This window comes from Malus domestica, chromosome 16 (genome assembly GCF_042453785.1).
Source record: "Malus domestica chromosome 16, GDT2T_hap1".
NCBI classification, from domain to species: Eukaryota; Viridiplantae; Streptophyta; class Magnoliopsida; order Rosales; family Rosaceae; genus Malus; species Malus domestica.
Genome location: NC_091676.1, coordinates 3037668 through 3060321, shown reverse-complemented (window position 1 = coordinate 3060321; position 22654 = coordinate 3037668). Strand labels below are relative to the sequence as shown.

Below are 22654 nucleotides of genomic sequence, written 5' to 3'. Positions count from 1 at the left end.
GGTAATAATGTAATTTCACAGGTCTAAATTTTACTGTTTTTTATTGAAGCATCATGACATGTGATGTTAAAATACCTCTAATATTTAAAAAAAAAAAAAAAAAAAATCTCCCACTCCCCCTATGTTCTCTCTCCCTATCTCCTTCTTATTTTCTAAAAAAATATGTTCATACACACAAAGTATGTAAACAAATGCTAGTTAGAGCAACTCTACCCATGGAGCCCTCCCCCTGGCAATCCACTATTGAATCCACCTCATTGAACAGTAACTGCCTTTAATGAATAGTAACTGCCATTAATGAACAGTAATTGCCATTTGCATCTCCACCATTGGAGCCCTCCCCCTGGCAATAGGCAATAAAATATTAGTTTTTTTTGTTTGTTTAAATAATACAAAATAAAATTATTTGTAATTTCGAATAAGATTTTTTAAATCGTTTTCGTTGCGCCACGTGTCATTGTATCTAAAAATAATATCTTTAATTCTTTTGCCAAGAAAGTAATGATGAAAACAAAAAATGGTTTTTTTTTCTTCCTATAATACAACACCTATCATAGAAAAAGTGAAAATAATGCATATAGATAAAAAAAATTAAAAAAACCGGACCCAGCCTGACACAAAAAATGGTTTTTTTTTTCTCCCTTGGGTCAGCATGACTCCTCCCCCCTCGGGCAGCAAGCCTGTCAATTTTCCACAGGCCTGTAACTCGGGCTCCCACCTTCACTCGGGCCCTTCAACGCTGGACCTCCTCCCACTGGCCCTCGGGCCCTTTCCTGGAGCCTGTCCCCCGAGCAAACTCCATGAGTGGAGTTGCTCTTAAGATATTAAAAAAACTTGTAAACAAAAAATCCATGGCACTTTTATTTTTCTTTTGTTTTGGTTTCCCAGCAAAATAACGGCCATTTTTTCCCTCGCTACTTGAATAGCTAGATAAACGGGCCGACCCAAACCCATGGATTTTTAAATCTTACAACACTCGTCTCTCTCTCTCTCTATACGTCTAGGGTTTCAAACGCCGAAGCAAAAACAACAGAGCGACGATGGAGACCAGCGAAAACGCTGGCGTTCAGCAGCCGCAGAGGCGCAAGGACAAGCACCGCAAACCGAAGCCTTGGGACGACGACCCTAACATTGACCGCTGGACGATTGAGAAGTTCGACCCTTCTTGGAACGAAGGTGGCATGCTCGAAGTCACCTCCTTCTCTACGCTGTTCCCTCAATACAGAGGTGCCTCCTCTCTTCTTCTTCTTCTTCTTCTTATTACTCTTTCTTTTTTCTCTGTTTGGCTGCCGAGAAAGTGTGGGAAAAGAAAAGAAAAGAAAATTTCAAAAGTTTTAGTCCTGAAATAAGTGTTTGAGATTTTGGGTAAAGTAAAAACTATTGGGTTAGAATCTGTTTTATTGACCTAATTCTTTTTATGCTGTTTTGTGCCGGTAAGCATTTTATGATGCTAAATTTTGTTGACATTGTTGTTTGGCTGCTAAGAAAATGTATTTGAAATTTGTGTGAAAAGTGAATTTGGGGAACTCAGGTGAGGCAAAAGGAGAAAACCTAGTTTGAAATATGGCTGTTGCACAGTCGGGATCTTGTTTTTCAGTGTGCATTATAGGAAATTATGCTATTGTATTTCCTCACTCACGAGTCTTTGCACTCTGTTGTGCAGAAAAGTACTTGCAAGAATGCTGGCCAGTGGTGAAATCTGCTTTGAAAGAGTATGGCATTACGTGCGAACTGAATCTGGTATGTTGCACTAGCTTTCGTTTGTGCAAACTCTTGTATTTGTAAATTTGGTTGGTTGACCTTTATGAAATTTATTCGTGACCGATGGGTGGCTTATGAAAAATTCTGTTTGATTTGGTTTATGTAGCTTAACTGTTGCTTTCGTAATGTGGGTAGGTTGAGGGTTCCATGACAGTCTCAACAACCAGGAAGACTAAAGACCCATATATTGTTGTCAAAGCTAGGGATCTTATCAAACTTTTGTCAAGAAGTGTTCCTGCTCCTCAGGTACAAATGTCAGGTTCTTGTTATTATCTTCTTATGTTTGAATCGGCTTTCCTATGGATTCAAACAGTTTGAAGTAGTTTTTAAGGTATTTCTGTTTGTTCTTTCTATCTCATTCCTTTTCTCTTTCGATGCTATAATATTCTTTTCAGAATCAACAGAAATGATATACCATTAGTTTTACGTCAGATTATTTGAATCCTAGTGAAGAGCTCAGGATGAATTTTATAAACCTGTGATATATAACATGATACTATTTCTCGTTACTTACAAACCCCACTATATATAGTCTCATTCATGGAATTGAGTTTTGGGTTGGGCAATTTTTTTTGTGAATTTTCTGATTCAAGTGCTCAACCTTTGTTTCAGGCAATAAAAATACTGAATGATGAAATGCAATGTGACATCATCAAGATTAGCAGCTTCGTGAGAAGTAAGGTGTGTTGCTTCAAATTTCTTTCGTTTACTTTTAGTAGTGGATTGTCAGTTTTCTTATGAACAGATCCAAGCTATTAACTTCCCATCAATTTTTTTTTCTTCTTTTCAGAAGCCTTCCGTGTAGTTTTGATGCAGGACCTTTTTGTGTCAGCACTAAGATGATATGAGCATTTGTTTGATGCTTTAGGTTTTGAGTTTCTTAGGTTTAGTGAAACAGGAATACAAGGATGAGTTTACTAGTTTATAAACAATTGATCCGCAAGAGGAATGTTATTTTACTAAAATTCACATTTGAAGGGTGAAATCATTTTAGGTTTATTTTTAAACTACCTCTAGTACAATGTATTAGGACTTAATTTTGCCTATTGTGCAAAGAACAAGCGGTTAGTAACCCTCATTCAGCAAAGGCAGCGTATTTTGATAATTTTAAATTGCTGAGTACTGTGGCGTTGACAATCCAAATATTTCCGAGTGATTGTTGAATCAATTTCCCCTTTCATTTGGTCTTAGACTGGGTACTAGATAGGTGGTAGCCCTCCTCAAACTCCTACCTAGCCTTTGGGTTCAACTGCCTACTCCGTGTGAGTTGGACCCAAGAACTACCCTTAGCAATGGAGGAACGGTAGGGATTGGCTAGAAGAAATAAGTACTGATTGTTGACTTTTGTAATAATACCAACTGTTGAACTGTTTCAGTTGGAAGATTTCCAAGAATAATTTACTTAAGCATTCCAATCTCTTTTATTGAGTGCAGGAACGATTTGTAAAACGGCGGGACCGCCTGATTGGCCCCAATTCATCTACTTTGAAGGTGCATGGAGTAAACCAGATATCATGTTTTATAATTCAATTATATATGATTTCACATTTCATTAGGTATATCCTTATATCTTATTCTGTTTCTCTAATCTTTCACAATATAATTTGAACACAGGCACTTGAAATACTTACAGGCTGTTATATTCTGGTTCAAGTAAGTGTGCTATTCCTTGTGATTGTGATTGCTATATTGTACATTTTTATTTGAAGTGAAACTATGGCAAAATAATTTTAATTTGCTTGTAAATGAATAGGGAAACACCGTATCTGTAATGGGTTCATTTAAAGCATTGAAGCAAGTCAGGAGGATTGTGGAAGACTGCATGACGAATGCAATGCATCCCATATTTCATATCAAGGTGATTGTCGTTGTACTATGTGATTTCATCAAGATTGTCTCTCACCTTACAAAGTTAGACCTGAAGGTCTGTGAATGAATCCTCTGTGCTTACTTTTTATCTCTTCCTTCCTGGTAAGCAGACTCTCATGGTGAGGAAAGAACTTGAAAAGGATCCGGCGCTAGCAAATGAGAACTGGGATAGATTTCTTCCAAAGTTCAAGAAGTATGACTTCTACTTCATTTTTCTTTAACTCTACGCATGCTGACAACTGTTATTGCCTGCCTATGTTTTGTAGGTGTCTTAGGCACTATTATTTCAGTTTTGAACTATTCTCTCTTTCTCTCCCCAGGAAAAATATTAATCAAAACAAGGTCAAGAGTAAAGAGAAGAGACCATATACACCATTCCCACCTCCCCAGCAACCTAGCAAGGTGAGTAATTTGCTACCAGACTCTTGTATGGTCTATCTTCCTGCAAGGGTTCCTTGTGAATGAGGCATAATAAGGTTGCTGTTCTCCTGAATATGCATAACAAAAGTAACTCCTTTTGGAAGCTGTTATGTCTATAGATAAAGTATCTTCTCTACCTAAAATTATTAAAATGTCGGTGATCTCTGTCTTAGTTAATTGTAGAGGCTTAACTTTTAAATGTTACTGAACACGTTTGCCTTCTTTCTTCCCCACTTTTTTATACCATTTTAGTTCTTGATTGATGTCTGATTCTATCCGTTTAAATATCCCTCCTTTTTAGTTCCCAATGTTCTTCCTTTTCCAAGTAAAAATAAATTTTTGGAAGTTATTTTATATCAACTTGCATTTTAGTTGTCATATAAATTTTCATTTTTCTGTTGCTTTCTCAGATTGACATACAATTAGAAACTGGAGAATACTTTTTGAACGACAAAGTGAAATCAGCAAAGAAGTGGCAAGAGAAGCAGGAGAAACAATCTGAAAAAACCGCAGAAAATAAGCGAAAAAGAGAAGCTGCTTTCATTCCTCCAAAGGTAGTACATTGATGCTTTCTGTTTTGTTTGGTGTTAGGGTGCTTTGATTCTTTAAGTTACTTATACATCTTCCTATGAGCTGTTGTTAATTTTCTGTTTTTCCTGATTCAGGAGCCTGTAGTTCAGGATACCAAATCTGATGATGGTAGCAAAGATCTGGCTGCCGTGGCCACGTCTCTGAAGGTAAACTATAATGATAGAAATAAGGCATTGCTAGAAGCTTACATTTTGATCACTCTCTAGAAACATGGTTGTCTTGTTGGTTTCGTTTTACCTTACCTCCTTTTCGCTGGTTGTTTTACAGAAAAAGGCAAAAGAGTATGGAATACAAAAAATGGCTGAGAACGTAAATCCAGAAGCATATCTTGCGGAGTCTGGAGAACCATCGAAAAAGAAATCCAAGCGCAAGCGTTCTTAGATATAATTTTGAGTTGTGATTTGTGATAGATAGGCTCATAGATGAGTGTTGGACATGTATCATCTGATCAAACTCTGGATGGTTTGAAATGTAAGGAATTGTTGTCCGCACCCACTGATGACATTATTAAGTTGATAATCGACTCATTTTTTCGAAACTTCCCCTTTTTAAATTTCTTCTCAGGTTTAGAGTTCAAACGGAACTGATTCCCACAAGATTTCCAGTAGCTTGAAAATTCCGTAGTGTATCCGGAACAAACGCCTGAAAGTCTGCCTTCTCACCGAGCTCTTGGAATGTGTCAACCACATTTTGAAGCCGGGCAACAAACTCAATCAGTAGCGAAGCAAATGTGGCCAGGGACAAGGCGCTCGCGCTTTCATATGTTCCACAGTTACATTCCTTGATAACGCCGCTGCCGCCACCGAATGAGAGAGGCACGGGCCCAGATGCTTGGTCCCCAAGCATGTCCTCTGTTGAAGCATTTTGTGGTCCATTAGGCCGTCTTCCGATTTCCCAACTCTCTGAATTGACCAGAAGATATGATCTCTGGTCTATCTTCTTCTGCAGTTCCTCTGCTGCCTCATGCACGTCTTGGAGCACGTCTCCAGGGCCTAATGTTTCCATCTTCTCCACTTTCTTGGCGAGTTCCAGCAAAACTTTGGCAGCTTCAGCTCCAACCCGCTGGAGTTCATCACGAAAAACCTGCCTCTTTTCTGCTGGTGCCTACATGCAGTACAAAATTATAAACCAACAGTGTTTGTGTGAAGGAAACTGTACAATTAATATGTCCGAATCACAATTTGTAATGTAATCGTTTTCTTTCTCGTCACGCAGAGTTACCTGTATTTCGGAAAGAATGCACCCATGGAGAGCCATGACCATAAACGCACAATGCCTCAATGCACCACTTAATTTCACAAAATTTGTCCAAGGATAATTGTACATTCGGTAACGCCCATGAGGTGGTTCCCAGACTGCAAATCCCAACTGCATAAACAAGTCAAATGGCAATCAAAACTCCCAAGAACTTCCGGGTTGTATGAGTGCTTTCTAGAGAAGAAGTGCTTATAAGCAAAAGTGCTTCTTCTTGGGGTAAATCATACCAGAGTTTCTTCTTGGCTTGTAGATTCTACCACGGATCGATAGCCCTTGTACAGTGGATCATCTGCAGCTTGGTATGTAAGAATTCGTGACGGGATCCTCTCATATTCGACACATTTTAGGTACCCGTTAACGCAGCCTGAGCAATAAAGTCGAGCAGATTAATAGAGCAGAAAGCTGACTAGAAATTAAAGAAAAAATTCACACATTGTAATTGTACCTTCTAATGAAGTAGCAACTCCCTTGAAATTCTTCACTACCAAGTTATGCAGATCCTCTCCCGACCATATCGGATATATGCATATGTTAACAGCTAAACAAACGGCAGCTCCCACTGCAATAAGAACCAGTCGAGTCACAACTGCCTCATTGTACTCCCTTGTTCTGTTCCCAGCAACCATTAGGATGCAGTATGTCAACACGAAAACTCGAAACCCGTACTCGTAGGGCTTCATTGTTGGGTACAGCTTCAAGTAAGACGCAAAAAATCCTAAAGGGTGTCGAGAAGAAGCAGAGTTAGAAAAAAGGTAGAATTTAACTATGATTTTAATTCAATTAGTACTTATACGAACCAACGATAAATATGCTTATGACAATCACAACTTCCTCCAGTTTTGCAGCCAGCAAAGATAACTCGGAAAAGCAGAATGCAAGCATTCCGGCAAACAATGTTCCGAAACCGCGGTTAAATCCTTTGATGAAAGTCCCACCTGCATGAAAACGGAAAACTGAAAACTGAAAGCGAAAAGCGAAACAATGGTTATCAAACAGACCTAAATTGTCACGTTACGTTCTGAAATCAAACATAGCGTACCGATGCTGAATTCGAACATCACAATTACAGTGAGGATAGCCCAGATTGAGTACTGACTAACGTCGCGATACGATTTTTTCCAAAATATTAGCAACGAAACTGTGGACAAAGCCAGTCCCATTTTTATTGCAAAGATGACTTTCCTGGGATCAGAACGGCCCATTTGCCATGCTTTTGAAGCAAAATGTAGTAAATCTTTCCAAGAATTCATCATCTTTTTACCCATCGAATTGAAACGCGTGCATCTGCTTTCTGCATTTTCGTACTCAGCTCCCTTGAAGCTGCCCAGAAGTGGCTTTTCCATGCTGTTGGCAGACGAATTAGCCCAAGTGAGTCTCTCTTCCTTTTAACCTGCTGTGGCACTCGTCAATGATAGAGAAGAATGCACGTCTTTGGACTTACCCAAAAAGCAATATGCATGTCTTTCTGGTTGAAAATAGATCCGTACCTGTTGTGGCACTTTTTTTTTTTCTCACACATCCTTGTTGATTTTTATCTATTGATATTCTTCAATTCTTTCGATCCGAAGGCCGGAAATTAAGATTGAGAGATAAAAATGAGTTTGTGAATAGCACCACCCTTTATTTTATCTGGGTCACTCTAACATATGAGCCTCCAATGAAAACAAAATACAAATGAAACATAAATAAACATGAGGGTGTAGAAGGAAGAAAAAAACGTGCGCAAAAGCCCTTTTTAATACGAAAAATTAATGAAAAGGATTTGAAAACTTTGAGTTTTAACGAAAATGACAAAAAAGTATTGTAAGTGAATAGTACCATGATTGACTTCTTAGAGTAAAAATGTGATTTTTCGTTAAAATGAACAATACTGGAAGTTTTTTTGTTGAAGTTCCCTTTTTTAATAATTATTGGTCCTGTGGCTTTACCAAATGGGGGGAAACTTCACGCCCTTGTCTTTGTGTTTTTGGTCTTTGGGAAGAACAAAGGAAGCTTCATGTTCATATTGAAGTACAATGTTTTGTCTTTGTTACACTTATTGCAATCAGACATTTACTTGCTGTAAAAGCTACAGTTCCTCGTCAAGATTCAGACAAAAAAGGTAAGCAACTAAGCCAACAACTGGTACAAATCTAAGATAATTTACGATACCAATCTTGCTGCTCCCAACATCTTGAAGATTGTCACCTATTAACCAGGGCTGGAAGATAAGGACAGATATCCCAAATGAATGCATAAGCCAGCCTCTCCGATCCTAGGTAACCGATCAAGAACTCCCGTCTTTCTGAAATATTCCCAAAGTTTCCGTCCATTCGGCCAAAAAGTGCCCACAATGCAGGTATCAGACATATCGCTCCGCTAGCAAGTCCAACGATGGGAGCACCATTGGTCATGACAGACCCGAGCTGTGAGCCCTTGCTTGGAGTGTAGTCTGACCCAGCCTCATTCAGCCGGGTAGCCATGTAAGGTATTAGAAAAGCTGTTCATATCACATGCACAACAACATTGATCAAATTGATGGAAAATGTAACTGGTCTCCGAAAACATGCCCATTACAAAGCAAATATAAAATCATAGACCGATAACAACTAGCTCTTGACCTAGTGATATCTGTTTCTCAATCACGAAAGAGGTCCTGCGTTTGAATCCGCCCTCCCGATTATCAAAATTCATAGATTAATGCTCACAATCGACAACAATAAGTTTTGGACAAAAGCACACTAATAGTGAGAAACATCTGAAAACCCCATAAGGCGTCGAGAGACCACTTGTGTCTGTCCCTCTTTCGATCCGTGAACAGCAGAGGAGCAAAACATGAATGTCCACTCAATCACAAAGTTGAATAATCCTTCAGACATCTAAAAAACAAATTGTCCAATGTCCATGTCAGAAAAGATGCTTAAATAGTAAAACTTGGTAGTAAAAACCATTCACTTGATATGACAAATTCTGACCGGGTGAAGAACTGGGGCATCAATCAAACCAACACCAACTACTCTGCCAACAAGTTAATTGCAGATATCATCACAAAAAAATTAAAATTAAAATTAAAATTCACCACTACTAGATATGACTAATATGAGCTGGAATTTCACCGTACCGGTATCTCAAGCCGACCATGCACTGTCACCTGTTTCTATGTTCCGCACTCTGGTGCCTTGTTAACTTGGGATATCGTCACCGTGACGGGGCAACATGGAAATTGAACTCAGAAAATGAATAACTGATTGATTGAGCATACTGGAGTAGATAAAAAGGCAAAATGAAGAAGGAATTCAGAGAGAAACAAGAGAGTTCACTGTATCCAAACTAATTCCCCACACTGGGTCTCCCTGAAATCCCAACAAGGCAACATCTTTGAGCAGCTAATTATAATTATATATATAAATGTATGTATGTATGTATTACTACATATATATAAGAATTACTCAAAGTACATTAATTTACACACAGGAGCATAAGGAAGGAGAAAAGGCCACAAAATGTAGACTCCCTCAGCAAGCCATGCAGCAATCTGAAGCAGCCGTTCTGAGCCGTCGTTCTCCTGCTGGACGGCGGTGGTGTATTTCGGGCGATCCGTGCGTCACATGTGCGGCTTCAATTTGGAGTTCCTTTCGTGGGTTGCGGGCGGTTGTGAAGGCCGCGTTTGGGAGTCCAATGCCCCAGAAAACGGCTTTTGCGTGCAAAATTGGGTCTTGGGGTCGAGATCTGAGGGAGGGCTTGTTTGAAAAACCGGCGCGGCGGTTGGTGCAGCAGAGCAGAGGCGGAGATGTCCCGCTGACGGTGGCCATCGTTTCTGAGAAATGAAAAGTCACCGCGTGGCCTGCCTCTCGGCGCCAAATTAACGATTTTGTTTGCTTTACGTAAATTCGAGTATGAAACAGGGATAAAGTTGTCCATTAGAAAACCACTTTTAAATTGGAGATACGGCGTCGTATACCGAAAGGGGAGCTCATTATTATCGTTTTCATTTCAAATCGAGAGCCAAAAGTTTTCGGGTCTCTGAGAAGCTTCTTCTTCCCGCCATTTCCCGTAGAGTTTCCGATACTCCGGCCGGAGCCGTAGAGTTTCCGATCAATGGCTCCCAAATTCGAAAACCCAGAAGGTAATCCGAGTTCTAGAATTCTCCTGTAATTCACTCGATTTGAGTTTCCGATACTGAATCGCTAAACCTCTTTGTTGCCTTTGGTTTGGTGGAAACGTTACAGCAATCGTCCTCAACTACCTGAACGAGGTAAAAATAATCTTTCGTTTCTCCTATTGCAATCTAATTTTACTGTAAAGTCGAATAAATTGGTAATATGTGAATTTCCTTTCCGATTTTTGGCCTGTTTGGGAGGTGAGAAAATCGAGTTGTGATTAATTTTCTCTTTTTAGTAGCTGCTGCTGCTGCTGTTGTTGTTGTTTTCCTCTTTTTGATTTCGCTGTAATTCTACTAATTAGCGTTTAATTGAAGGAATTAGTAAGCCTAAAACAAACAGATTATTGCTAAGTAGAGTTTGTGCTCGTCCTAATGCTGATGGTAATTTGCACATCTTTGTCCAGCAAAATAGGCCGCTGAATTCTCAAAATGTGGCGGATGCGTTGCAGAAGTTCAACCTCAAGAAGGCGGCCATACAGAAGGCGCTGGACACTCTTGCGGATAATGGCAAGATTTCGTTCAAGGAGTATGGCAAGCAGAAGATCTACCTGGCTCGGCAGGACCAGTTCGACATTCCTAACAGCGAGGAGCTTACCCGAATGAAGCAAGAGAATGAGAAACTGCAGGAACAGCTGGGTGAACAAAAGAGAGCAATTAGCGAGGTTGAGGGAGGTACCCGTTTACTATTCCTTACTACATTTCATAGCTTTGAGAATTGCCTCTGGTATTCGACAATTTAATTCTCTGTTTAAGGTTTTGCCTTGCTGAGTTTGAAATTTCGTGATGCACTTTCGTTGCAGAAATTAAAACATTGCAGTCACATTTGACTCTGGAGCAAATAAGGGACAAAGAAGCGAAACTGAGAAAGGAGGTAAGTTAATTCGATAGGTTTGTGCTTGATTAGGTCAAATTATGTGACTGGGAAAAAAGGGTATGGAGCATGGATGAAGTCTGGTGTTTTGAATCCTGTATTAGGTCAATGAAATGGAGGACAGATTGGAAAAATTGCGCGGAGGAGTTACGTTGGTCAAGCCAGAAGACCGCAAGGCGGTAGAGCAAATGGTCTCCGAGAAAGTCAGCCAGTGGAGAAAGCGTCGAAGGATGTTCAAAGATCTGTGGGATGCTATTACTGAGAACTCACCGAAAGATGTCAAGGAATTTAAGGTATGCCTGTATTTGGATGTTCCGTTTTACGCGCTTATGGAATATGCTATGGTGTAGCTGTGAATAGTCTGTTGTGCTACTGCAGGAGGAGCTCGGGATCGACTATGATGAAGATGTTGGTGTGAGCTTGCAGTCATTTAGTGATCTGCGCAGTAACAAGAGGCCTAGACTCCGTTGAGTTTTTCAGATGATGTCGTGCATTAGTCAAACGTTTCGAAATTAGTTTCATGGTGTTTAAAACTTAGGCTTATGTATCCGTTGATTAGTTGTATCAAACAAATTTCAATAGATATTACTGGAAGTACTCACGATCAAAAATAATCAAACACGTTTACAGTTCCCGAAAACAAAAAAAGGAGATCAAGAAACAATCAAATTTATAATCAAACTCAGAAGCCACGCACCCGTCGAGTCCTCAGAGAGAATGGTCCCTTCTCAATGTTTAATCGCGGCGGGCTTTGCCTTGCAGATCCTCCAGCGACATGTACTGCAGGATATTCAAGCCTTGACTCTGCCTTCAAGCCGGATTGAAACCTCGAAGGAATTGGCTTATGAGACGAGGGCGGTGTATTTGGTTCGCTGTCGCTTTCACTCTCATCAAAAACTATATCCTTCCCTAAAAGATTGGCCTGCCCTGCGGCATCTGAGGACATTGGAATCACCTCATCTCCATCTGAATCTAAACTTAAAGAAGATGTTGACCTCTTTGATTCACCTTGATTTTGCTCACTCTGCGATTCTGATTCAGTTTTAAAGGACTCGTATCTGTCAGATAGCTTTCCTCGTTTACCTCCGGGACTATTTTGATCATCGGGATCATGAGATTCAGGCCTAGAGAGTCGCACTGCTGCTTTTGCAGCATCTGCTGCATAAGCTGCAGACTCGAATGCTGCTTGCGCAGCATCAGCTACATCCTTGTATTTCCTTGGCTTAATCGAACCAGAGAACCTATCATCTCTTCCAGTCTCTTCTGCAGAAGCCTGCACATTATCCGCTGGTCCCGTGCCACTTGAACTGGCCTTGTTCGCATCCGATTTGTCCTGCATTATTGATCACGCACGGCAAACCTCAGATACCATGAATAAATTTCAAAGTAACCTCGGTTCTAATCCTCTCGTAATTCCCGTTATTCTTCCAAATTACATACCTCAGTGGAAACAGAAGGCGTTTCTTCCAGCGTCAGAACAATGTTATTCTCTGCAGCAATTTCTTTGAGCACCTTCATTCTGACCTCCAAAACTGGCATCCTAGTTGACAGTTTTTGCATCATCTTCAAAAACCGAAAAACACACAAATCATTAACATGCCGAATTTCTCTTGACAAAAACGTAAGCTTTGCATTGAAATTAATTAGAAAAGTTCTGCCTGTTCCGGATCATTACCGTGAGGTTGACTCCACAATTGTTGCGCACTTCGATGGCACGAGCGGCAAATTCCTTGCCAAAACGAGCAGTGAGAACCGCGCGAATCTCTTGAAGCTCCGGAAAATCCCCACATCTTGAAGCCGCATAAAGCAAACTCGATGTTGCCTCCTTCAGTTCATCAGGACAGTCCCTAAGTGAACAAAGACACCGCAAAAGTCATAAAATTAGATTGATGTCAATTGCCAACTAAACAAAAGTACTTAAAGTTAGATTAATACTAATTAGTTTAAAAAACCAAACCTTTCTTGTTCAATGAGATGAACCCTTTCGATCACGAGGTTGCAAAAACCCTCGATCATGACAAACACGTCCAACATATTCTGCTCCTTAATCACATGCTCCACCTGCCAACAACAAAACAAACTAAAGTCTCTCAGCGTCGAATTCCAGTAGAAAAATAAGAGCCGTGGAAAATTTTGATCGTGAAGCTACAAGGATTGTTTGGGATGCTTTTGTAGGAAACACTTATACGCGCTTTTGCTATAATTGCTTTTATTGTAAACATGTAAGCGTCTTTTGTTATCTGAAAGCATCTTAAAACACACAAAAATATTATTAAAAATCCAAGCTGCTTTTCCGGAAAGTACTTTTACGAGCGTTCTTAAATTTTTGGTCAATTAGATTAGTAGCGGTTTGGACACTCCTTTTTAGTCATATGAACTCCGAATTGAACGTTTTAAAACGGAACTTACGCGAAGAAGAGCTCGATCTTGGTGACCCTGCTGGAGGAGCTGGACGACGTCGGATCGAGCCTGAGAGCACTTGACCTCGCGCTGTTTCTTGAGAACGGCGAGGCGGGAGAGAGCGAGGTTCAAAACTGGTTTGAACTTGGCGGAGGTCTTGTGACTCCTTCCAAGCAAAGCATCGAGCTTTCTTCCCATTTTTTCACCACCTTCTCTCTCACTCTCTCTGTCTCTGGATAATTCCAACGGATGAGGTAGAAAGAGCAAGGCAACAAACGAGTGCTGGATCGTTTGCTGCTTTAAGGGGTGACGACGATGGGGAAAAACTTTGACTTTTATACGGGTAGTTCGGACTTTGGAAGAGGAGGAGGTGTTGCTGACGTGGTATTTTGTTTTGTTTATTAGGGTTTATTTTTGGCTTAGGGGCTAAGTTTCTACAATCATACAAGTGGAGGAACGAGGAGATGTGGTTTTGATAAAACGCGGCTTGTTATTAGCTGGACTATTTCTGCCAAGAGAGCAAGCAGAAAAACATCCACTTGTTCTCACGCTCTTCGGACACGTAAGTCAAAGTGACTCGGTGGGCACGGCACGGATTTTGTGTGGTATACTCTCCGGATCTCTTCCACCTCTACTCTAAGAATTTTTAGTCATTGAATCAAATTTCAAGAGCCCGGATTGTTTGATGAGAAGAATTAGGTGGAAATGATCCGGAGATGATCCATTTCCATACTATCTATTTAAACCATCATTTGTAACATTTCTCTAATAGAGATAGAACCCACATGAGTAAGCGGGCCCTATTAGAGATGATTTGTACCAACTCTTGAATAGAGGTAAAGCTTACCAACACATGTGAGTCTCATCTCGACTCGAGATGATACAAATAGATTGTAAGAATAACATTTTTGTTCAGTGTGCTTTTTTCTTGTGTAATACTACATTTATCATATATTTGTATCATTATTTGTACAATCTTTCTAACAAAATTGGGAGCCGTCAATATACGCTAGTCCCTCCTCTATTAGGGAGATGGTGCAAACCGAAATTTCCAGTCGAAATTTGGAGAATGGGGTGTCCCAATCGATATTTCCAACCAACCAGATAGAAACAACATTTCCCCATCTAGGAATAGTGGTGGTCGTGAGCACTCTTCAGTGTGGACTAGGTGACTTATTTGGAGAATTGGTTGTGGAGTTGAAGATTCTTGAAGATGAAGCTTCTCATATGACCCAAAAATTGGAAGAAAGCAAGAGAACTGGTCCCCCAACCCCCCAAAAGACCCGGCGGCTAGTCTACAAGTGTAGACTTATCAAAAGCACTAAGCCACGCAATTGACATTCACCACCACTGCTGGAAAAAAGGGGGGTTTCGGTAACACGTTACGATCGATTTACAAAAGTACTGAAGGATCACGAAAACGAGCTGTGGAAATTTAAATGCAAACCGCAAAGTCTCACATAACTTTCGGCATCAAACATTTGGGAACGAATCCATCTTTGCAAGAGACCATTCATTGGATATATAACATCAACACCGATTGCCATACCACACGCGTTAACATAAGTATTACAAAATGTCTGGAACCGAAAGATTACAACCCTTGCATCGTCAATGTAAATTATGTAGCACACCAAAGAAAGTTGATCCCGGTTATAGTTCAGTACGATGAAAATAAACAATAAAACTAGAGGGAAAATATGCAGAATACATACGACTATTAACACTTTCATCTCAAATTACAAATCAACCCGGCTGAATGGGTAGCTAGCATAACATCTCGAGTTAAATACGAGTATATCTGTCATTAGATCAGCATAACTTGTATAACAATAACTTGCTGGCGGTGAAGAACATCAAACGGAAAAACAATAGCAAAACCCGAACTAATTACATGAAAACAGCTACAAACAATAATAGAAGCAATCCCAAGGCAATACATTCCTTTCTTTTAAGGCCTTCTATCACTATATTCTATTGAAACTGATTATAAACAAAACAGCTTATTTGACATTATCAACTCCTTTCCAGAACATCAATAATGAAGAACAACGAAAGAATTGTCAAGTCATAAGAAAATGGTAAAGAGAAACTGAAGTCGGGCGCACAAGGGTACAAGTAATAATTTTTGAGTAGCCGACAAATAACAAGAATCAACCTCTGAAGGTGCAGGCCAACAATGTGGCTTAACCTTATTTGATTTCATGGCATTGTATTCCTTCCAGCTGTTTGAAAGTGCAGTTCAATGTCGTGAAATCAAATAAGGTTAAGCAACATCCATAAGTACATCCGTTTCAAGGGAGACCAATTATGCTAGTTAATGTTTTAATTTTTCAATAGGAATTAAATTGTGTTTTCTTTAGGTTCCTAAAGTCTTAACAAAACTGTTTAGCCAGTATCCACATTATAGCCATATTTCTAAAATATTTTCCATAGTAATACAAGTAAAATTTTGCTTCACAAAAACTGCACACCAAAATAAATAAAAACTATGATTTGAATATACGTACAGATGGCGCAGGAGCAGGAGCATGGGGGGCATACCCTAAAAACATAAACAACAATGTCAATACTATAGATCGTAATGAAATACATTGCACACAAGAAGCAAATTCATTACCTAAATTACTTACTCTGAATTTGTTCTAGATCAAACAGCTGCCTCATGCCTCCTGTGCAAGTGCCTCCAGAATGACCATGAATCAGATGCAATGCAATCTCATTAGGATATGCATATATTTAAAAGGTAGAACAAACAAAAATAAGTAATAAATATAATGCTCTCAAGCACATACAAAGACTGAAAGGAAAACGGATGTCTGAATACAATTTCATGCATTTAGTATGACGTCAAATAAAACAAACATGACATGGTACAACGCGTCAACTTAAGTTTTAGAAGAACCAATGCACATTTCAGAGTGCATGTACATGCATTAATACATTCAGATAACAAATACAGTAGTAATAAAGTAACCCTCCTCACAATTTCAAACGCAGACCAAATAGCAGACACCAGAAAGAAAAGAAGAGAAAGAAGCTACAAGAAGTCGTCAAATTAATCTAGAGCAGCGACACTAAGACTCAAATTAAATAGATTTCCAAGTCAACCCAGTAGCTTCATCTAGGAACAGAAAAACAAAGCATGAAACATAAAGTCATCTATTTCCAAGTCCCTCACAATATTCTCCAAATAAGCAAAACCAAGGTACCTTCTCCTGGGTTCCTTTTAAGCATCTAAGCACTGGAGGGTTGCCTCATAGCAGTATCACATATCCTGAATGAAAAGTTAAATTAGAATCCCCAGAACCAAATAATTAAGGTGCAGCGGGTGTAAAGTTACAGCTGACATAAAGGACATGAAAATGAAGGATGTTTAACAAACCTACCAATCATAAACTAAAGAATGAACTTCAATACAAGCAACCAAGAAAATAAATACATAGAAGTATATAGTAAGAGAGCAGTATATGCTTTGTAAACAACTCTTGAAGATAAATATATCTTCTGTTGTACCACAGATTGAATTGAAGAAACCAAGTTCAGAATACACATATAATCATGATGGAAAATTATAACGGAAGTAAATAATTTTCACATTTGCCAACCATAAATGATTACAGGGGGAAAAGACGCCTTTGGCTAGTTGTCTTACGATAGAAACAGTACAAGTGAAAGAACCCCCGCCAGTGATGAGTACTCCTGACCAAAACATCACTCCCTCTGACTTCAACCATGCCAAAACTGTGCCAAAAGCTCTCAGGCCATCACAGAGAAGAGAGATAATGCCCAATTATTAGAAACTGTATGAATTAGATCAAAATGTACAAATATCTAGCGCGAATTCTGTAGTCAGAAAATCAGCAACAGGGTTCACTTGCCAGTGATGAATGGATGGTTCAAAGCTTGTGATACTGTCAACCTCTTATCTGGATCCAATACAAACATTTTATCTAAAAGATCTTTAAAGTCAGCTAGCATCTTTGCATTCTCACCAGAACCCGTAATAAGTGATCCAATATCTTTTAGCTTTATATTAAAAATCACCCGATTGATTGCCTGCACAAGCAGAATTTAAACCTCATAAGCTTGACAGGAAACCACAAAACTCTGATAATTGACAAGAAATAGACAGAAATAAGCCAGACCACAGATGCTTACCTTCTTTGTAACAGGATCATCTTCTGTAGCATGGAAGTTCAGATCCTGATCAAAATGTTGATGTGTAAAAGCTCCCTATAAGTACAAAAACCAAGACAAGAAAAATATTAGCAAAATGAATACCTTATTGATATAGAACGGGCAAAACAGTTATGAGATATTAGAAAATATTCATATATAAACAGAAAATTTTGGCGAATGTCAAACCCAATACTTGCCTTACGAAGCATCTTCTTTGGGAAAGGGCCTTTCAGTTCCATGTGTAGACGTAGCATATCATTGTTTGTAGCACCGGGAAAAAGAACTTTTCCTGTATAAAGTTCGTACAAACAGCAACCAACTGACCAGATATCCAGTGGATGATCATAAGGCAAGCCAAGAACTGCAACCAAGACATATATTTAAAATACTAATTAATGCCTCCCATGACTTGAAAAAACTAACATTAGCTTAATAAAAAAGAAAAGAAAACTTACTTATTTCAGGAGCACGATAAAAGCGGCTGACGAGGTATGGTGTAACTTCATTCTTTCCAGCGAACATGGCATTACCAAAATCACACAGCTTTAATACATTTTTTGACTCATTTACCTGAAGCATAAATTTATTATGAGAAACATAAATGGTTTGAGATACAATCCAATCATCAAAAAGAGTAGCAAACACATACCAGCATGTTATCTGGCTTTATATCACAATGAAGGACACCGCAGTTCTTTAAATGCTTCAGTGCAATAAAAAGTTGCTTAGCATATTCTCTGACGCCAGTTAGCTTAAGACCAATATTGCGCCCAAACTTCTTTAAGACCTCACGAAGATTCATATGAAGGGATTCAAACACTAAACAAAGATGATTTCGATACTTGAAATTCGACAGAAAACGAACACAGTGGCGCTTATTATCTGGATCGTGACCTGCTAATTTCTTCAATATGGTCAACTCAGTCATACCAGCCTTTAACCTATTCACACAAAAGAAGCAATAAAATGGGTAAAAGAGTAATAGCAAACCAAAGCCAATAGCAATGCAAGTGGTATCATAATCACTTACATAGTGTCATTGCTCCGTATCATCTTAATTGCCACTTCTTCAGGTTCACCATTACCAACTGTAAGGTTCTTTGCACGGACGACTGTCGAAAAGACACCCTTCCCATGAGCAGCAGTGATTTCATATCGAGCATCAAGTAATTCTCCAAACCGGTAACCTTCAAAGGATCATCATAATAAATTAGAAAAGTAAAACGACAGTAGGAAGAAAATAAAACATATCTTGGATGAAATATCAACCTAGGTAATCAAGTAACGCAGCATTGTATTTTGTATAACTTCAAAATGCAACCAAGAACTATAAACAAGGAGGAATAGGGCAGAAACTAATTCGGGCAATAAGAGAGAACATGAGTGGCTATATGGAGATGCAAGATTTTATTAAAGCACTGCATGAAGAAAGGAAGGAGGCATGGTAATGCAACTATTAATTGAAAGGGACCATTAAAAGCCTATCACAGGTGGAGAAAATTCCTAGCAAGAAATAACAAAAATTTTGAAAGACATATAAGAACTGGTCATATACTTACTGTAGTACCCTTCTGCATCATCCCAGTTATCATGAAGACCACTCCTTTCAATTTGTACACGATCTCCTTTTCCCTGCACACAAAATAGTGCATAAGATTAATGTCTAGCCGTATGCTAAATGACTGATAATCATTCTAGAGTCTAGAGTCCAGATAATCTTTCGAATGAGACAGAATGAAAAAAAAGCCATTCAGATATTGCCTGTGTAAAACTATGAAATTAAAGAAACTGCAGTCATGAATACAAAATCAATCACAAATAGATAACATGTAAACTAAAGCGCAGAGTAACAAGCAACATGAACAAAGGCCAATGCTTTCTCATTGTTGTCCATGCATAACAAAAACATGTGCACATTAAACCAAACTAATACCAGCTCAACTAAATGCATGTTATGCAGGATATAAGATTAGACTTAAATTTACTGAACCTTTTATCAATTTCTAATCCACGCCATAATTGCATGCACAAAGTTGCACTGCATGGGAAACTAACATATGCATGACATTGAAACTCACCAATTTTTGAACTCCAACTGGTGTCTCACCAAAGATATCATCAACGGCAACAGCTCCTTCACTCTGCATAAGTTGAAAATAAAAATAAAATTTACATAAATCAATTAAATTCTAAACCCTGCACGGCAGGTTTGTTCGTAAAATGTCAAAACTAAGGGTTTCAACAACAAATGAATCTACGTTTAATAATTAAAAAAATATTATCATAAAAAGTCTGGATAATATGAATTTCAGAAAGAGTGGACTGACCTCTGGAGTACCCTCTCCAAGCCCCGTGGCACCAGAAGGCATTCTAGAAGTATCAGCACCATTCTGCTGAGGTGAAACAGAAAATGCAGCAACAGACACATCCCCATCACTCCTTCCATCATCAGTTTCTAGACCAGGTTTGACAGAAGCTGCTGATTGCTCCAGATGATCTGCAGAACCTTTATCCACTGATTGCTCCAGAGGCTGAGGCTCAAATTGCTTTTGCAACTGTGACTCAGTTTGTTCTTGTAGACACAACTCTTTTGTTTGCTGTGACTGCTGACTTTTATATTTTTCTAAGATGGCTTGTTTTATTCTTCGAGACTCTTCCTTGATTCTATCCACATCATCCTCTTCCTGGCCAGCAACTTGAATGCTTTCTTCTTCATCTTCATCTCTACAAAAAAAGGGAATATATGCATCTAAAGGTAAAAAAATGGGAAGGGGAGGGAGAAGAAGGGAGGTGGGGCGGGGGTTGGTGTTTAAAACAAGCAACTACCTTTCTAACATGTCTTCATCCCCTTTGACAGAATAATTCTTTGGACTCTGTACCTTTGCTGGATCAGTTTTACTTCTTCGGTCCTGGTCGTATCCTTTTCCATTGTGCCTTGATCGAGCAGATTTATGCCTATCTCGGTTTCCATAGCTATCCTCATGATGCTCATATTTCTCCCTCTCCATATCTCGACCCCTATCCCTGTCTCTATCATCTCGCCTCTCCCATTTTCGGTCTGTATCTTTGGCCCTATCTCGGCCCCTCTCCATGTTTCTGTCCCTATCATCCTTGACCCTGTCCCTGCTCCTATTACTATCATCCCTATTCCTGTCCCTATTCTCAATGTCCCTGCTCCTATGTCGCTCTTCCCTTCTCCTTTCCATATAAATCACTCTTTCCCTGCTATGCTCTCGTCCTATTCCCCTTTTCCTATCCCTAACCAAATCCCTGTCACTACTCCTTTCTCTTTCTTTCTCCCTTCTCCGTTCATTGTCCCTGATTCTTTCTTGATCTTTCTCCCTTCTCTGCTCCTGACCCACCTCCCTCTCCCTACTTCTCTCTCTTTCTCGACTATGGCCTAATCCAGAGTATCTGCTATAACTAATATTGTGTTCCCTTTCATCATCCCTCCTCAGATCAACACTGTCAATACCAGGAGTCAATCCTTCATCATCAGAGCCGTGCACAGCCTTGCTTTTCTCAACATACACAGAGGTGTCCCGTTCATGATAATGTCTCCTCTTTGAAAGAGACTCTTCTTCTATTATACTGCGGGAATGAGATCTCTCCCTCAAACGATCATACGACCTTGATCTGCCCCTACCATGTAGCTCGTCACCGCGCCTATCACAAGATGGTGAACGCACCAAGGTATTGTCCTTGTCCCCACTACTTCCAGAGGATAACTTTTTCCGATTAGCTGATTTACTTCCATCTTCATACACTTTTTCATCATCAAAGTAATTCTTTCTCTTATCACTTCCTCTAGAAGGAGACCCAGACTCCCTGTGTCGCCTAGAATCTCTAGGCAAACCAGCCTCATTCCGAGACTTGCCACCAACACGACCGCGGGCATCATCATCATCATCATCATCATCATGCAGGTGTCCCACAGTCTTTGTATTTTTATTGATGTTATTGTCTCTCTGCCAAAAAACACCAAGAAAAAAAAGTAAGTGCATGAATTGCAGTAATTAACACTTATCTGAGGAAAAAAAAAAGTTCGTTAATAACTTAATATGAAATGTAACCAACTCTTACAAATTAAAGTAAGCCATCAGCCTTCATTGATTGAAACGCCTAGGAAACTTCATTTGCAATTGATTCATGTTCGGCTAGTGCAAGAGCGGGTTCTTATATATGTATGAAACAATGGCTATGACTCAGCCACTTGAACAAGCTCTCACCAAACAAATTTCATCACACAGTTGAAAAAGAAATGTAAAAATCTTTTGGTCACTGAAACAACAGTTAAAATATCAAAATTTCTGAGATTTTCAACTAACAGAATTTTGGAACTGAAAAGAAAAGAAACCCATTTAAATTTGAAACCTGATCAATTATAAATTTCATGAAAACGAGCAAGCAGCAGGGAAATTATCCAATTTTCCAAAAAAAAAAAAAAACACTTTCAGCAACCAAAGGCACAATCAATGAGAAATCAGAACACACCAGATTCCGCTTATTAGAATGATCGCCAACTCCAGGAGTCTCAATTTCACCAGACTCCGCATTGGAAACCCCATCATCGCGACCACCGACACCCTCCTCGTCGAGAATTTCGCCTTCCTCCACGTCTTCAACCGGCATAGAACCATTGACACCGGAATCATATAACTCAACAGGCGGCGGTGGAGGAGCTTCGACATCGTCGACGACGGCCTTGGTCTCCTCTTCGCGCTTTTTGCTGCCGTGACGGTGACGATGGTGGCGGCGGTGGTGGCGGTGCTTGTGGCGCTTGGACGACTTCTCGACGGCCTCTTCGTCATCGGAAGAGGCACCGCGGTGCTTGTGATGCGAGTCCTGGGCGTCGCTGGTCATCGGGAAATCTAGGGTTAGGGGTTGAGTTTTCTGTCGTTTTCGGATTTTGGGGGTTTTGTGAGAGTCGGAATTATGTGAGCGAGCGAGAGATTTGGTTTTATTTATGAGATTTTTTTAACGAAATTACAAATACTTTTGAGATTTGAGATTTTGAATGTGGCATGTATTGGGCCGATATTTGAGATTTGCGTTTGATGGTCTTCTATTACTTTTTGATCTATTTATTGGGCCGATACTTTAGATTTTTGGGCCTATATTTACCCAAAAAAAAGTGTTTCCGTTTTGCATTGGGTAATACT

The 22654-nt window shown here is 39.6% G+C and overlaps 5 protein-coding genes and 1 non-coding gene across 12 annotated transcripts; 2 read left to right on the top strand and 4 right to left on the bottom strand.

The window, feature by feature from the left end:
* The first annotated feature begins 853 nt into the window (after nt 1-853).
* Nucleotides 854-5179, top strand: LOC103402713 (KRR1 small subunit processome component homolog). The gene is made up of 12 exons (XM_008341465.4): nt 854-1227; nt 1664-1740; nt 1897-2007; nt 2374-2442; nt 3196-3252; nt 3376-3414; nt 3515-3619; nt 3741-3823; nt 3951-4032; nt 4461-4604; nt 4716-4787; nt 4909-5179. Exons 1-12 carry the CDS (start codon nt 1041-1043, stop codon nt 5020-5022), a joined length of 1140 nt encoding a protein of 379 aa, XP_008339687.1. The 5' UTR covers nt 854-1040; the 3' UTR covers nt 5023-5179.
* Nucleotides 5138-7534, bottom strand: LOC103402712 (aluminum-activated malate transporter 4-like). The gene is made up of 6 exons (XM_008341464.4): nt 6938-7534; nt 6696-6833; nt 6344-6613; nt 6126-6262; nt 5863-6009; nt 5138-5745 (listed from the first exon to the last, which is right to left on the bottom strand). Exons 1-6 carry the CDS (start codon nt 7239-7241, stop codon nt 5215-5217), a joined length of 1527 nt encoding a protein of 508 aa, XP_008339686.4. The 5' UTR covers nt 7242-7534; the 3' UTR covers nt 5138-5214.
* A 1081-nt stretch (nt 7535-8615) lies between these two features.
* On the bottom strand, nt 8616-9140 carry LOC108169675 (uncharacterized). 2 transcript variants are annotated; one of them, XR_011577610.1, is made up of 3 exons: nt 8999-9140; nt 8853-8895; nt 8616-8756 (listed from the first exon to the last, which is right to left on the bottom strand). It is a non-coding gene; the product is annotated as an uncharacterized protein (transcript). The 2 variants fall into 2 exon arrangements; XR_011577611.1 differs by having other exon boundaries at nt 8853-8890; nt 8999-9135.
* Nucleotides 9141-9345: 205 nt separating this feature from the next.
* On the top strand, nt 9346-11493 carry LOC103402714 (homologous-pairing protein 2 homolog). Its single transcript, XM_008341466.4, has 6 exons — nt 9346-10003; nt 10107-10132; nt 10444-10711; nt 10840-10910; nt 11015-11203; nt 11289-11493. The coding sequence occupies exons 1-6, from the start codon at nt 9976-9978 to the stop codon at nt 11379-11381; spliced, it is 675 nt and encodes a 224-aa protein (XP_008339688.3). The 5' UTR covers nt 9346-9975; the 3' UTR covers nt 11382-11493.
* On the bottom strand, nt 11466-13754 carry LOC103402715 (uncharacterized). The gene is made up of 5 exons (XM_008341467.4): nt 13320-13754; nt 12868-12971; nt 12586-12757; nt 12351-12473; nt 11466-12243 (listed from the first exon to the last, which is right to left on the bottom strand). Exons 1-5 carry the CDS (start codon nt 13506-13508, stop codon nt 11593-11595), a joined length of 1239 nt encoding a protein of 412 aa, XP_008339689.3. The 5' UTR covers nt 13509-13754; the 3' UTR covers nt 11466-11592.
* Nucleotides 13755-14826: 1072 nt separating this feature from the next.
* On the bottom strand, nt 14827-22475 carry LOC103402716 (uncharacterized). 6 transcript variants are annotated; one of them, XR_011577608.1, is made up of 15 exons: nt 21987-22475; nt 20319-21460; nt 19820-20216; nt 19571-19633; nt 19052-19124; nt 18523-18679; nt 18142-18433; nt 17948-18062; nt 17686-17853; nt 17472-17542; nt 17192-17369; nt 16966-17054; nt 16523-16587; nt 15944-15994; nt 14999-15855 (listed from the first exon to the last, which is right to left on the bottom strand). XR_011577608.1 is itself a non-coding variant. In XM_070816189.1 (12 exons), the coding sequence occupies exons 1-12, from the start codon at nt 22353-22355 to the stop codon at nt 16870-16872; spliced, it is 3210 nt and encodes a 1069-aa protein (XP_070672290.1). In that variant the 5' UTR covers nt 22356-22475; the 3' UTR covers nt 16782-16869. The 6 variants fall into 6 exon arrangements, 3 of the variants coding, with proteins under 3 accessions (XP_070672290.1, XP_070672291.1, XP_008339690.3); XR_011577609.1 differs by having other exon boundaries at nt 15944-15982; XR_011577607.1 differs by having other exon boundaries at nt 14827-15855; nt 15944-16587.
* Nucleotides 22476-22654: the final 179 nt, after the last annotated feature.

Coding starts and splice junctions, on each gene's coding strand:
- LOC103402712 (XM_008341464.4), bottom strand. CDS start 7,241: ATGGAAAAGCCACTTCTGGGCAGCTTCAAGGGAGCTGAGTACGAAAAT. Junction 6,834..6,937: donor GATGTTCGAATTCAGCATCG/GTACGCTATGTT, acceptor GTTTTCATGCAG/GTGGGACTTTCATCAAAGGA. Junction 6,614..6,695: donor CATAAGCATATTTATCGTTG/GTTCGTATAAGT, acceptor GACACCCTTTAG/GATTTTTTGCGTCTTACTTG.
- LOC103402716 (XM_070816189.1), bottom strand. CDS start 22,355: ATGACCAGCGACGCCCAGGACTCGCATCACAAGCACCGCGGTGCCTCT. Junction 19,634..19,819: donor TTGGAGAGGGTACTCCAGAG/GTCAGTCCACTC, acceptor CAACTTATGCAG/AGTGAAGGAGCTGTTGCCGT. Junction 17,055..17,191: donor GAACCATCCATTCATCACTG/GCAAGTGAACCC, acceptor CTTTTGGCACAG/TTTTGGCATGGTTGAAGTCA.
- LOC103402713 (XM_008341465.4), top strand. CDS start 1,041: ATGGAGACCAGCGAAAACGCTGGCGTTCAGCAGCCGCAGAGGCGCAAG. Junction 3,253..3,375: donor CCAATTCATCTACTTTGAAG/GTGCATGGAGTA, acceptor ATTTGAACACAG/GCACTTGAAATACTTACAGG. Junction 3,620..3,740: donor ATCCCATATTTCATATCAAG/GTGATTGTCGTT, acceptor CCTGGTAAGCAG/ACTCTCATGGTGAGGAAAGA.
- LOC103402715 (XM_008341467.4), bottom strand. CDS start 13,508: ATGGGAAGAAAGCTCGATGCTTTGCTTGGAAGGAGTCACAAGACCTCC. Junction 12,972..13,319: donor AAGATCGAGCTCTTCTTCGC/GTAAGTTCCGTT, acceptor TGTTGTTGGCAG/GTGGAGCATGTGATTAAGGA. Junction 12,474..12,585: donor ATTGTGGAGTCAACCTCACG/GTAATGATCCGG, acceptor CGGTTTTTGAAG/ATGATGCAAAAACTGTCAAC.
- LOC103402714 (XM_008341466.4), top strand. CDS start 9,976: ATGGCTCCCAAATTCGAAAACCCAGAAG. Junction 10,004..10,106: donor CAAATTCGAAAACCCAGAAG/GTAATCCGAGTT, acceptor GAAACGTTACAG/CAATCGTCCTCAACTACCTG. Junction 10,911..11,014: donor AAGCGAAACTGAGAAAGGAG/GTAAGTTAATTC, acceptor ATCCTGTATTAG/GTCAATGAAATGGAGGACAG.